Below are 15,268 nucleotides of genomic sequence, written 5' to 3'. Positions count from 1 at the left end.
TGTGGTATGCGGGCCTCCCTCTGTTGTGGCCTCTCCCGTTGCGGAGCACAGGCTCCGGACGCGCAGGCTCAGCGGCCATGGCTCACGGGCCCAGCCGCTCCGCGGCACGTGGGATCCTCCCAGACCGGGGCGCGAACCCGGCTCCCCTGCATCGGCAGGCGGACGCGCAACCACTGCGCCACCAGGGAAGCCCCCAGATTCTTTCCTTTTTGATGGCTGGATAATGTTCCATTGTATGTATACACCACATATTCTTTATCCATTCATCTGTCAATTTATGTTGCTTCTGACATTTGGCTACTGTGAATAATGCTGCTATGAACCTAGGTGTACAAATATCTGTTTGAGTCCCTGCTTTCAATTATTTCGGACATATACCCAGAAGTAGAACTGCTGGATCATATGGTAATTCTATGCTTAATTTTTTGAGGAACTGCCAGAGTGGCTACACCATTTTACATTCCCACTAACAGTACACAAGGGTTCCAATTTCTTCATATACTTGCCAACACTTGTTATTTTATTTATTTATTTATTTATTTATTTATTTGCTAGTAGTCATCCTCATGGGTGTGAAGTGGTTTTGGTTTGCATTCTCCTAATGATTAGTGAGGTCGAACATCTTTTCATGTGCTTGTTGGCCAAGCACAAGTACATCTTCTCTGAAGAAATGTCTTAATCAAGTCCTTTGCCCATTTTTTAATTGGGTTACTTGTTTTTTGTTTTTGAGTTGTAGGATCAAAGAGTAGAAACATTTTTAAGGCTCTTGATAAAAACTATGAAACTCAGTTCTAGGAGGGCGGTACCATGGTACCCGACTCCAAGAGAGGGCCTGCAACACTTCAGCCTTGTCAGCATTGATTATTGAGATAAAAAGAGCAAAACAAAAGCTTTACTAATTTAGCAGGCAAAATATGGTATCTCATTTTCGTTTTAAGCTATACTTTTTGATGGAGGCAAAGAGGAGAAGTAAGTCAAGAAGCTTCACCTCCATTCCACACTTCAGTAACATCAGGTGAACTATTATCACTCCCAGAAAGTTCCAGCTTCCCTGATTCATCAAGTACTTGGTGTGCTAAGTATTCAGATCCAGCCCTGTTGGTCCTCCTATAAAACCTTCTTTTCAGGGGAACTACATGTTTTACACATCTTTAGCACAGTCACCTTAATTATTATGCTGTGCGTCATGCCTATAAATGTTTTTGGCCCTGCTCTTTTCCTTTTACAATATTTCTAGGGCACACAAGTGTACAATCTTTTGTTACTTTCTTTTGTCAACAAGCATAAAATGCTAAAAAAAAGTAGATGTTTTCGGATATAATCTTTCTCTTTAAAAGTAAGTTTCAATCTTGGGAAACAGAAAATGCATTAATTACATTTAAAAATTGCCCGCTGGCAGTCACCCTGTTTGCCACGAAATAAAAAAGATGTGTCCATTAGGCAACAGATAATACCTAATTACCTCCAAAATGCATAAACTTTGCATTGGGAAATGAAGTCCTAATATGACAAGGTAGTAAATACATCTAACAAGCCAATGAACTAAGGTATACCAGTACCAAACTTACAAATGATATACCTGAATCTACTGTATGTTTCTTTGGACCAAGTTTCAAATTTATACTTTTTTAACACTATTGTGTCTGACATGTTAAAAAAATTGTCCATAGAAAGAAAAGAACTACAAGAGTGGAAAAATAGAGGCCAGAACAGCAAAGGTAGTAGTTTCTATTCTCATCTGTCTGGCCTTTCCTGGAACACTGGATTCACTTTTGGACCCCTCTCCCTGACGCAGGTGGTGGGGACCAGGGAGGCAAGAGTTCATCGAACTGGGGATGTTTGGTCCAGAGACACAGGACACAAGAGGACCTGTGCTTTGATTATCAGAAGGGCTGGCAAGGAGAAGACTCCAGAAAGCAGAACTAAGATGAGCATCTTGAATTCACAGGGAGGCTTATTTCAGTTCCAATACAGGGGAATACTTTCTAATAATTAGAGCTCTCCAAGTTATGAGAGTGATTCAAACCAGGACTGAACTGTCTCGGGGGACAGAGAGCGCTGGGGAACATTCACACAAAGTAGAATAACCTCTCCTAGAGGATGTTATGGAGGAAGTCCAGACACTGGGTGGTAGCTGGGAGGATGTGGGCTATACATTCCTTATAACCCAAATATTCCTTGATTTTCTCATTACTCTGAGGGAGACTTCATTTATGCTTGCTATGGGGATAGCATCACCTAAGCGTAGAAAGCCAAAACTCACCTGCAATAACGGCACTGATTGTAAAGAAAGTATGGTTAATGGGCACCACCGTCGCGGTATGGTAGAGTTTTGTGGCTTGATTCAGGAGCCTAGAGCAGAAGACACTTACTGAAGCTCTGTCTTTAGGAGACGCTCAACAATAAGTTAACAGTAACATCGAGAGATGCATGTTCTTTAGCTACAACTACAAAGGGAAAGGAAGTGCAGTAAAAGGGCATTTCCAATCAGCAGTCATAGCTTATATGCATCTGATGTATGAGATCAGATGTCAGGTTTTACGGTCTGTTTAAACCAACAACAGTAACAACGAAAAGCAATTAATCATCTTTGGAGGCCACAGAAGTTTGAGTTGGAAGCGATTCAAGCTGCTGGACCAGTATCACACTAGGGCTGATTCATTAGGATAGACTTTAGAACCTGTTAAATATCATATCTGGGGAATGGTATAGCTATCCCTTGACATGCCACGTGCCAAGAAAGAAGATGGAGAAGTAAAGGAATGTTTAATGTTTCAAAAACAATGCTCAGCCCTCCAGCTGCAGAGCACATGTGGGAGCTCAGCTTCCCACTTTGGCTGCCAGCATGGTTCACGTTCCCACAACTGCACTGTGCAGCCCTGTCAGGGACTAGACCTTTTCTGAAGGAGTGCATTGCATTGACATCACCTGGGCACTTTAAAAAGCACTAACGTGTAGGTCCTATTCTAGAGCAATTGAAAAAAAAAATGTGTGAGTAGAGCCCAAGGGTTCCTCTATGTGTGTGTGTACATGCATGTACACAGGCACGTAAGTATATATGTGCATGTATACATATATGGACAAACAAACCTCCTCAGGTAATGAATTGTAATGGGAAGCCAGGGCTGAGAACCATGGTTCTACAGTTCCAGTGTGGCCACATAGTTCTAGTGTGAGAGGTGCAGGGACTGAAACAAGGGTGATAGGAATGTAGTTTACCTTCAGTTGTATCTGGCTTTTAAATTCCTGAAGCAGAGTTTAAAGATAATGATGCTATGAAGAGATTAGTGGTAGGATGGGAATAAAACACAGACCTACTAGAGCATGGACTTGAGGACATGGGGAGGGGGAAGGGTAAGCTGTGACGAAGTGAGAGAGTGGCAGGGACATATATGCACTACCAAATGTAAATTAGATAGCTAGTGGGAAGCTGCCGCATAGCACAGGGAGATCACCTCTGTGCTTTGTGACCATGAGAGGGGTGGGATAGGGAGGGTGGGAGACGCAAGAGGGAAGAGATATGGGAACATATGTACATGTATAACTGATTCACTTTGTTGTAAAGGAGAAACTAACACACTATTGTAAAACAGTTATACTCCAATAAAGATGTTAAAAAAAAAATAAAGATAATGATGCTAATCACTAAATTCTGAAAGCTATTGTAACTGTACTGATAAATTCAGAAGAGATATGAAACAAAACAGTTTCATGATTCAAGCGTTAGATACACACTTGGTCTCATAAACAGACAAAAGAAACAGTCTGTTTACGACAAATGAAACAGTGACAGAACATTGGATTTCTCCTTCAACACACTCATTGTAACAGGGTCCATATTCAACCCGTAACAATCAGACTTGACTCCTAGCACCTAAGGAAGGAACCACTCTCTTCCAAAATGTGGGCTTTGATTTCCTGGCTGGCACTGGGCTGGTGCTACTGCATAGCATTTTGGGGTAAACAGAAAACTTTCTGGTGGACTCAGGAGAACCTAGCAGCAAAGGCAAAATCGTGATGTACAATGGAGGGGAAGAGACTGGAGTAGGTGGAGGTGGAGGGAGAGAAGAGCAGAAATTAAAAATGTTCCATATCACCCCTGTGAGGCCCCAAGAGAAATGTAAAACAATCATTCTGCAATCCCGTGGGTGCAAAGAAAATTCTGGCTCAAGATGCAAAGTTTTGGGGAAAGGATTTCCCTCCCGGCCAAACGTCTGGTTTTGTCCATCTCTGGGCAATTAATGAGTATGAGCTAAGAAATGAAGGTGAAGGGTTCATGTATTTCCTATATTTAGAATGAAATCCTGGATGTGGACCTGCCCCTTTGATTTATTGCTAATGACAACCTGTGTGCGGTGGATATTAATTACAAGCAGAAGAGCATCAGGAAAGTATCAAAGTGCACTTAGCTGGATTATGGCCACACTTTAGAACTCACAAAACATGAAGGCAATGCTTCGTAAAAACTTATTATTGGATGTGAAGGATAAAGCCAGGGATATTGGCTGAGGATAAGCATAGACCCCTCACCCTTAGAAATCAGTTGCATCTAATTTTAATTATCCTCTGAGGCCAATAAAGATTAATGCTCAGAGAAGCACAGGAATGTTGAAAGAGCAGTGAGTATGTAAGAGCTAACTTACTTGACTTGGAAAACACAAGATGCTATCATGATGATAAACATGATATAGAAGATGGGATAAGTTAGTTGCATTTTATCCGTCACAGAAAAAGTGATCATGCCTGAGACGGCTTTTACTGAAATAACAGTCAATGAGGCTGAAAAAGAAAACACAAAACACAAATAAAATACATATTGGAGATAGAATTACAAATAAATAGCTTAACTTTACATGGTAGAGTAGTAAATACCCCTATTATGCTTTAAGAATGAAGACTGCCCTGAGAGGTGTAGGGTAGGTTGCAATGCCAGCCAAGCAGTAGTCTTGTTGCTCAAGCTGTGGCCTTTCCATTTGCTTAAATCAGCTAAAGATCTGCTGTGTGACTGAGTGCTTATCTTTGGAGCAAGATGCTTATTCTCCAGCCCTCACTGTTGAAAGGATGCTGTGGAGGTTATCATTGCTAGTAGACGGGGAAGGAAGAAAACACTGAAGGGAGGAGATAAGAAAAGGCAGATTGCCCATGTGACATTAATGGGAAAATAACTATTAAACTATACTGAAAAAATTTAAAGCCAAATGGATGAGAAAAATGGAATGTGAAAAGCAACTCACTCCGTGAGTTTACTAAGAGTTGTACTAAGTCTACGTATGAGCCCTTTGTTAGTAAACGCCTAGAAGTTTTCATTAAAAATATTTTTTGACAAGGACGTTAATAGTAAGCAGGACAGAGCTGAGTATTCATTTCTCAGAGTCAACCCTAAATCTAAGATTTACATAAGCGATGTCTGTTTATTTTCTATGCTAAAGAGGAACTTATCACTACGAGAACAAGTTTCTCATATGTTTCAGACAGCAATGAGGAAAAAGTGATTTGATAAGCTTATGTTAGCATGAAAGCAAGGAAGAATTTTCTGGAAACAGTGTTTCTGTAGGAAGAAGAGAGTATTTTCTTTTTGTCTTATGTCTCTTGAAACTACTGTTGCATATAATTCCATAATTTAGCTGAAACCCACAGAAAGTTAAAAGATAATTTTTACATGAAATCAAATACCTGTAAGTCAAAGGCAGTGTGAAGAAGAAATACTATCTTTGATCTACTTGGTTGTAATATATCTGAGCTTTATTCCTTTTAGCTTTTGAAAAGGATATATATATATATATAATGTTTAAAATAGCAGGTGATGGCCAACTAGGAAAAGCCTAGTTTTCCAAAAACTAAAAATATACTTTGACTTGAAGGATACCAGGGCACACTTCCAAATTAGGCATTTTCTTTCTGTTAAAAGTCATAATTAACAGAGGAGACCAGGTGATAAATTCTAGAAACAAACTCCCAATCTGAACAAAGAGGCCCTTACAGCTGGGCCCTTCTTCACCTTAAATGTTTTTTGACTTGGTCATTTTACATATTTTCTATAGATTATGAAAATAGTCATATTTTAGCTTAATCTAGAAATGTAAAATATCTATAGACATGTATGTCACTTGATGGTTTAAGTTTATAAGGTTAGCTCTTGAGGGGCCTTGATTTCCTCCTAAACACTTGGCTTGAAATTAGAGCATGATGTGGTGATGGGCTTGTGGTCTGAACAGCCAGGTTTCCAAAAGAGATCATTAACGGAGAAAGAGTTGAACACACTGTTCCCTTCGCCTCAGAACCTCAGGGTTGCAAAGGCCACCTAGTTCAACCACCATCTGATGTTAAATTACACTTAAATACAAAACAAAAACAAAACTAGAATTCTTTATTAAACAGCTAAACCAACTATCAGTTGCTAGAGTTGATCACTATATTTTCAAAGCATGCACAATCACCACCTGATTAATCACTATTTACTGTATTTCTAAGCTGGTGTTGAGTACTTCTAAATGTTTTTGAGGGCGAGGGTAGTTAATGAGGATGGGTGGGGATACCAAATTGTAATGCAGTATCATTCTAATGTTGTAGATATAAAAGTAGAAAGTACTCACATATGCACAGAAAAAATGGCTAGAAGAAACTACATCAAGATACTATCAGTGGCTATCTCTACGCAATGGGATTATGAATAAACTTTAAACTCATTTTTTTTTAACTATAAAAAGTATACATGCCCATTTACAAAAATTTGGAAAATGCAGAGAAGTCTGGAAAGAAATAAAAATCACCTGTAATCTCAACACTCATCCCCAAATCATTTTTAACATTTGAGACTCTTTGTAGTTATTTTTCTATCGCTAAGCACAAATATATTATAACAGGTGAATCATACAGTATATACTACTTAGGAACCAATTTTCCATCACCATTAAGTATTTTCTATGCCAGTAATTATTCTTCTAAAGTATGATTTTTATTGGCTGGAGAGTAAGCCTTTGTATGAATGGGAATGCCTTTTGGGAATTCCTTACTCTTGGATATTTTGATTGTATCCATTTTTTTGGTATTAAAAATGAAACTGTGATGAACATCCTTGAATACAAATCTTTGTATATCATTCTGCCAATTTCTGTAGGAAAATCACCTAAAGGGCAATTACTGTGTTGATAGCCACTGTTCTTCTGAAATCTATTGGTAAAGTATCTTCTGCAGAGGACCAGACACCCATCATATCATGCTGCAGTGCTCAATTATATGAATTTTTATATTTTATATTTTATAGTTTCTTGTTGTCTTTCTCTGTTTTCTTAATTCTCAGCAGTAGACATGTATTACTTTCTTCATTATAACAGTACGATTTTTGCCCAACATTAATTACGCTGACCCATGTTTAAAAGTCAGCCTTCTCAGTTTATTCCTAGTTCTTCCTCAGAACTGATTCTTGGGTTTACTTATTGATCCATTGCTTTTCTGCTTTCTATTTCATTAATTTTTGCCTTTATCTTTACTAATTGCTCCTTTCTGCTTGCCTCAGCTTTATTTCTGTGCTTTTTCCCCCTAACTTCTTGAGCTGAGTACTTAATTGACTTACATTTACAGCAATGAATTTCCTTCTGAATACAGCATTAGTCATAAACTATAGGTTTAATATTAAGTGTTTTCATAATAATTTAAGAAATATATGCTGTAATGAAATCGTGGTTTCTGCTTTGGCCCAGCTGCAGTTTAAGCATAGTGTTTAACATTCCCAGGTGGTACGGTTTTAGTGGTTCTATTTTTGTTATTATTTTCTGTTTTTATTTCACTGTGATCTGAAAATGTGGTCTGTACTATTTCAACTTCCTGGAATTTATCAAAAATTTCTTTGTGGCCAATTATAAGATCAGCTTTTGTAAATGTTACACAGGCGCTTGAGAGAAGGTGTATTCTCTGCTTTCTGGATTTAGAGTTCAACATTAGAGCTGCCAGATCAAAATTAAGCATTCAGTTTCTCTAATTATACATATTTTTCTGTCTCCTTATTTCCAAGAGCTAAGAGAAGTCTCCTGCTCCTCTTATATTTATGCTAATGTGGTTTCTGAAATAGCTGCTGCCCAGTCTACTGAGGGCCCCTGTCCCCTGATGCCTCCTCCTTCCAAGCCCCAGTCCTACCCTGATTAGCAACTAAATACTAATAGGGGAGCCTCCAGGATCCTCTGTTGCATTTAGCGCTTCTGCTTTGATTTTAACTTAGATGGTAATATAATGACCTTCTGCTTTCTTTTACTTTCAATCTGAGTTACCTTGTTTAGATGAAATTTATGTATGAAGTCAAAATATTTCACAACCAGCAGAGGCCAGTCAGAAACGGTGCTGTTTCAATAACCCTTATAGAGCTGAACCAGAGGAAACTGGCTGAATCCAATTTCAGAATCTTTTTCAAAATCAATGCGGGAATTTTTCTGAAGTCCAATTTGGATATCTTTCTTTTTTACTTGGTAAACTTACCCCATTTACATTTATGACCAAAGCTGGTATGTATGGTCTTAATTCTGTTATCTTACTTTCCTATTTAAAATTTCCTTTATTTTCAATATTTTCCTACATAATGTGCATCTTTTCTCTGAGTTTGCTTTTGTTCTCCCTACCTGGTAATTTGGAAGAAAAAAAATATAAAGTTTCTTTTCTGTTCTTTTGATCAACCACATACCTGAACGTGTTCTAGAGTAAATTTGTTTCTATAAGTAACTATCACAAATGCAAACTCTTCCAATTCAAAGGCGAGTTGATGAAATGAAGAAATGAAACCTCCAGCAACTCATGAACATGGGAGCTGCAGCTGCCTCAAAGGTATAAATACAATGTACAAAGTTCGAGTAAACGACATGTGATGGATGGGTCATCTTAGGCAAAGAAGGAATTATAAATAAATTTTTGAAAAGAGAATTTCCCAAATGATTAGTGAGATCTCCTAGTGTTGAGATTATATATATATATGTATATGTATGAGAGAGAGAGATGCAGAGGAGTGGGGAGGGAGAATAGATTTAAAAATATATAGAGGGCTTATGTAAGCATCAGTTTTCAAATGTTATAAGGTGCCTCTGGAAAAAAAGGAAATGCGTAGTTAAATAATGAATGAAAGAAATGTTGTATTCAAGAGAAATCATACTGCTCACATTTGTTTCTTATTAGCCATGTTTTAAAGTTTTTTTTTTTTTTTTTTCCCTAAATGTAAACAGGATAGGCCTAGATAACTTCTTTTTTTTTTTTTTTGCAGTACACGGGCCTCTCACTGCCGTGGCCTCTCCCGCTGCGGAGCACAGGCTCCGGACGCGCAGGCGCAGCGGCCATGGCTCACGGGCCCAGCCGCTCCGCGGCATGTGGGATCTTCCCGGACCGGGGCACGAACCCGCGTCCCCTGCATCGGCAGGCGGACTCCCAACCACTGCGCCACCAGGGAAGCCCTAGATAACTTCTGATACAAAAGTTTCATTTGGGTTTATTCATTTGTTTCTCTTTTAATATTCTTCAATTATTTACTAAGAAAAAAGTCCCCAAATTGTCAGAGAGCAAATAAAATTATCAAGAAGTAAAAATCCTTAAATATATTAAAAATTAAACATATATCAGTTGCAGCAATGGACGTGCAAAGTATAATTTGCGTAACTGAGACTCAGTTTCTATAGATCAGAATTGAAAAGTAGAAACAATGAGAAAAAATAGAATGCTCAAATATTTTCCTTTAAAACTCTTTTATGACTTAGCATGGTTAGATTAGATAATTAGAAAACAAAAAATATCCTTACCTAGAAGTGCCACCAGGGTTAGCAGAATCACAATGTGTTTTATTCCTTTTCGTTTATGGAAATATAGGAGAATGCAGAAAATTAGTATTTCTAAAATCTAGAAATGAAAAAGATGAAAAAGAGTAAAGGGTAAATTATTCTATACAAAGTCTTCAGAATGTCACACTTCTCTTTTTGATTTTGCAACAACTATCATATGAGGGTTGAGGATGACTGGAGCTCCTAAGGACAATTGTAAATATATGAGAACAGCATAAGGAGCCTTAGTGATCCAGACCCAGACTTCTAACATCACCTACATGGCAATGATGCCCAAATCTAGATCTCCAGTCCTGACCTCTCAACTCCAGTCTCATTTATCCAGTTGTCTACCAGACATTTTCACATGCAATTTTTTTTTTTTTTTTTTTTTTTGCTGCGTTGGGTCTTCTTTGCTGCGCGTGGGCTTTCTCCAGTTGTGGTGCGCGGGCTTCTCATTGTGGTGGCTTCTCTTGTTGCGGAGCATGAGCTCTAGGCACGCAGGCTTCAGTAGTTGTGGCACGCGGGCTCAATAGTTGTGGCTCATGGGCTCTAGAGCACAGGCTTAGTAGTTGTGGCGCACAGGCTTAGCTGCTCCACAGCATGTAGGATCTTCCTGGACCAGGGCTCAAACCTGTGTCTCTTGCATTGGCAGGCAGATTCTTAACCACTGGGCCCCCAGAGAAGTCTGACACATGCATGTTTAACAGCCATAACACACGAATATGGGCAACACTTAACTCTTTTTTTTTTTTGGCCACGTCGTGTGGCATGCAGGATATTAGTTCCCCGACCAGGGATCGAACCTGTGCCCCCTGCAGTGGAAGCGCAGAGTCTTAAACACTGGACTGCCAGGGAAGTCCCAACGCTTAACTATTTATTTATTTTTTGGCTGCGTTGGGTCTTCGTTGCTGCACGTGGGTTTCCTCTAGTTTTGGCGAGCGGGGGCTACTCTTCCTTGCAGTGCACGGGCTTCTCATTGTGGTGGCTTCTCTTGTTGTGGAGCACAGGCTCTAGGTGCGCAGGCTTCAGTAGTTGTGGCCACAGGCTTAGTTGCTCCGTGGCATGTGGGATCTTCCTGGACCAGGGATTGAACCCGTGTCCCTTGCATTGGCAGGCGGATTCTTAACCACTGCACCACCAGGGAAGTCCCCAACACTTAACTCTTGGTGGCCTACCTTCCCTACCTGTTCCTCCTGGGCCTCCACCCCATCAGGAGATGGCATCACCACATGCCCTGCTGCACAAGCTGAAAACTCCTCCTTTTCCCTCATTCCTCGCCACCCTGTCTGACTAGTGCAACAGCTTCTACTTTGTCTCTGACTTGCCTCTTGCCTCTTTACAATCCAGACATTCAGCAGCAAGAGGAGTCATTTAAAAGTACGATTTGGATAATGAAATATTTCATTCATAGAGAGTATATATGAATATACATATCAGGTATTTACAGTAATGTGACAAGTACCATTGTGCCCTCTAACTCAACCTGAGAAATAGAACCCATCAATCCCTGTGAAGTCTCTCGTTCCCAATTGTACTCCCCTCCTCCTGCAACCTCCCCAGGAACCACTACATTGAGTTTTGTGTTTACCACTCATTTTCTTTATACTTTATCACATTTCTACGTATCCCCAAATGAAGCCGTTTATTTTTGCACACTTGTTCTTTATACAAGTGGAATTATACTTGCTTTTTTTTTCCACTGTGCATTATGTTTATGAGATTCATCCAGGATGATACATGTAGTAAAAATAGAAATTAGATCTAGTCATTCCTTTGCTTAAACGTCCCAGCACGTTAAGAATAAGCTCCACACTCCCTCCTGGATTACAAAGCCCCAGTTAACTTCTGGGACCTCATCATCTTGTACGGCTGGCTCCAGGGCAGTCCAACCTGCACGGGCCACAAATGGCCTACCCCTCCCCGCCAACCTCTGCCACCCCGCTGAGTCCTTTGAGGTCCTCAGATTGCTCAGCTTTGGGGCCTTTGTACTAAGAGTTTGCCCTGCCTAGAATGCTCTTTCCCTGAGCTATTGTTTGCACAATGACTCCTAGTCACTCAGCTCCTCGGAGAGATCTTCCCAGATGGTTCGGATCTCACAGAGTCACCCAGTCATCCTGTCACAACCCCGACTTCAGGTGGCTACTGTAGAGTATTTTATCATGACCTGTTCGTGTGGTTATGTGTTTCTTGTCTCCTTCCCACTAGCACATCTGCTCTATGAGAACAGGGACCTTTTCTGCCTTCAGTGCCTATTTTTCGAATTCATGAGTAAATTACACCTCAAAGTTATTATGAACAACTTGCCGAAAAACAAGCCTCATGTCTAATAAACTGTGTTCAATAAGTATTAATTGAATGTCTAAAATTTTCCTACCTTTAAGAAAACTAGTATAATTTTGAGTTCTCAATTTTATTTTATTTATTTATTTTTTTTTGCGGTACGCGGGCCTCTCACTGCTGTGGCCTCTCCCGTTGCGGAGCACAGGGTCCGGACGCGCAGGCTCAGCGGCCATGGCTCACGGGCCCCGCCGCTCCGCGGCATGTGGGATCTTCCCGGACCGGGGCACGAACCCGCGTCCCCTGCATCGGCAGGCGGACTCTCGACCACTGCGCCACCAGAGAAGCCCTCGATTTTATTTTTGTTTTAGCTTTTTTTTCTTTTTTGTAGTCCTTAAGATAACCTGAAGCATAGCTTTTTTTTTTTCTCCCCCCAAAGAGACAGTATCTCTGGACTGAAATCATAAATATGAATGTTTACATTGGACAAGTGAAAATACCAGCATTAATTTTTTTCTTAAAAATGACTAGAGTTAGGGACTTCACTACTTTCAGGGCTGCATTTTACTTATGGAGCCCTAAATAAACATGTCTCTTCTGTTCTAACTCAAGGTTTTGCTTGTTGGTTTGTTTCTCCCTTTAATCCTCTGTGGGCATGGAAAGCAGCAGGACCGTATCTTCCTCATTTAAAAACCTTTGCATCTAACGTGGAAGATTAACTCATCCCTTAGTCTTTTCTTTTCCTGGCAAATTATACCAATCGTTTTAACTCTTCCTTATAGCACTTACTTGCCAGACCTTTAATTTAATCAAGTCGTGCTACAAAAGCTATTCAGCTCCTATCTCTTTGCTTTCCTGAAAGCTGCTATCCAAACCGAAGCATCCCTCTGGGCTTGGTCTCCCCTCCACCACAGCTGTCCATTTCTCATGTGATACAATTACAGACAGCTCCCAGCAGCTCTCGGGACCACTGTATTTGTGGCTGGAGGGAAGAAAGCTCTTCCTGCACTAAGGCACAGAGCATGTTAGCTAAATCTGTTAGCATGCCAATTACTAACATTTTTTTGGGGGAACGATGGTAGTTATCAGTTTTGAAAATCATGTATGACTTTTTTTTACAAACTCTATCTCTGTGGCTTCAGATCTATAAAACATGAGTTCCTATTATTCACAGAATGACTGCAGTTGCCCTGGGTTCTGTCCTGTGGCAAGAGATCACAGAGCTCCCGGGAATAAAATATTCAAGCAGCATGAGTTAATGTTAATTTTTTCTTTTCTAGTAACATTTTCTCTCCTCTCTGAAAAAAATCAACATCAGAGAAGCTGTGACTTCTGCAGGTTGTTGCGACCCAGGAAGAGGCTGCTTTGCTGATTGCTATCTCAGAGGCCAGAAATAATAGCAGCACCTAGTGCATGCTTGCCCCATGCTTTACTTGTACTAATTCATTGAATCCTCACAACAACCTCAGGAGGTGGGCACTATTACTGTCCTCATTTTACAGATGGGGAAACCAAGGCTCAGAAGGGTTAAGTGGTACAGCTCTGGAAGGCAGAATTATGCCCCCCCTCCCACCCCAAGATGTCCACGTCCTAATCTCTGGAACTTGTGCGCATGTTACTTTACACAGCAAAGGGGCTTTGCAGATGTGATTAAGGCTATGGACCTTGAGATGCGGAGATTATCCTGGATTATCCGAGTGGGCCCAGTGTAGTCACAAGGGTCCTTAAAAGCAGAGAACCTTCCCAGCTGTGGTCAGAGAGAGATGTAACATGAGAAAGACCCAAGTCAAGGAATGCTGGCTGCCTCTAGAAGCTGGAAAAGGCAAGGAAACAGATTCTCCCAAAGGGGCGCTCGCAAGGAATACAGCTCTGCCAATACCTTGATTTTAGTCCATGAGACCTGTGTTGGACTTCTGACCTTCAAAACTGTAAGAAAATTAATTTGTGTTGTTTTAAGCCACTAAGTTGGTGACAATTTGTTATGGAAACAATATACCTGAAGTCTTTCCAGAAGAACAAAATTTTCAGGATGAGTTGTCTGAATTATTCTGGGTTTTCTGAATTCATTCTCCAATTTGATTTAAAGGCACGCATCACCCTGTTTTCAGTGGTAAAAAGGGCACTGGCAGTCCATGGGATGATGTGACAAAAGAGATACGCAAAATGTCATCACTGGAAACCCTAGCCTTACTACCAGAATCTGAGCCTGTGTTCACCTCCTTTTCTCTCACAGAGTTCTTTCTGAAAGTATAGCCTTTGATATAGCTGCCTTGTCCAAAAGAAATGAGCTCTGCAAAGGTTCTCTCTAAGGCCAAGCCTGGACAAAGGTCTGATACACGGAGGTCAGCTTGTATTAATTCTGCTTGGAGAGCTGTGTGGGGAAATGAACTGGAGTGCGCACCCCAGAAGTGGATGACCTGGTTTTGAATTCTGGCTCTGCCACTTAGTATTTAAGTGACCTTGGACAAGTTACTGAACCTCCCTAACTCAGTTTCTCCATCTGCCAATGTCTAGGGCTGTTGCGCAGATGAAGGACAGAACGTGGTCGGACTGGGCATAGGGCTCAGACTGCTCGGTGAGGTGGGCTACTGCGGCCGCAAAGTGTATCCTAGTGCAGACCTGCGAGTGCTACTTACATTCAGACAACAAAGCAGATGAACCTCATGCAACAGACACGGAGGCTTTGTACACACATAGTTTTCTCCCTTCAGGTTTTAACACCTGCTGGTGGGTTGCTGAAGCAGCTTTTGACAGAAAGGCCAACTTAATAATTGGCTTCGGGGTAGAGAATTACACCAATCGACAGGCTGGGTCCCTGCTTCGGCTGATTTAATTTTTGGTCTAGTGGAGAGGAAATGAGCACCACGCAGATTATTTTCTGAAGGATTCTGTGTTCACAAGAGAGGTTTCCATCTGAATAGTCTATGGGGAAATCTGGGTGGGCAAAACAGCCACAGTGAAGCCTGCCAAAGAACACGAATTAGCTGAGGCTCAGAGCCACGTTCCCTCATGTGGGTTCTGCAGAGGCATTAATAATTGCTACTCAACAAAAGGCCCTTCAAGAAAAGGGCCTCGTGGTCATATAAGCCCGGGCAGGGCAGGATTAACAAGGTTAAGCCTGTCTCTTTCCTAAAGGACTTCTAGTTTTTAACTTGCTGATGGAGATGATGAATTTCTCAGGGGGCCATGTGTGTTTTATA

The 15,268-nt window shown here is 40.8% G+C and overlaps 1 protein-coding gene across 6 annotated transcripts in view; it reads right to left on the bottom strand.

The window, feature by feature from the left end:
- Window positions 1–15,268, bottom strand: part of NIPAL2 (NIPA like domain containing 2) — a 70,992-nt gene that overhangs the window by 5,085 nt on the left and 50,639 nt on the right. For 3 of the 6 annotated variants that reach the window (XM_055091045.1, XM_024115893.3, XM_024115890.3), the window contains 3 exons: window positions 9,771–9,867; window positions 4,644–4,779; window positions 2,264–2,352 (listed from right to left, as the gene is read on the bottom strand). In XM_055091045.1, coding sequence (XP_054947020.1) covers window positions 2,264–2,352; window positions 4,644–4,779; window positions 9,771–9,867 — 322 coding nt within the window. The remainder of the gene's footprint in view (window positions 1–2,263; window positions 2,353–4,643; window positions 4,780–9,770; window positions 9,868–15,268) is intronic. The other 3 variants (XR_003683354.2, XM_024115895.3, XM_028500389.2) reach the window with 2 other exon arrangements.

The sequence above is a fragment of the Physeter macrocephalus genome, chromosome 15, assembly GCF_002837175.3.
Source record: "Physeter macrocephalus isolate SW-GA chromosome 15, ASM283717v5, whole genome shotgun sequence".
NCBI lineage: Eukaryota > Metazoa > Chordata > Mammalia > Artiodactyla > Physeteridae > Physeter > Physeter macrocephalus.
This window is presented reverse-complemented; position numbering and strand designations above follow the sequence as displayed.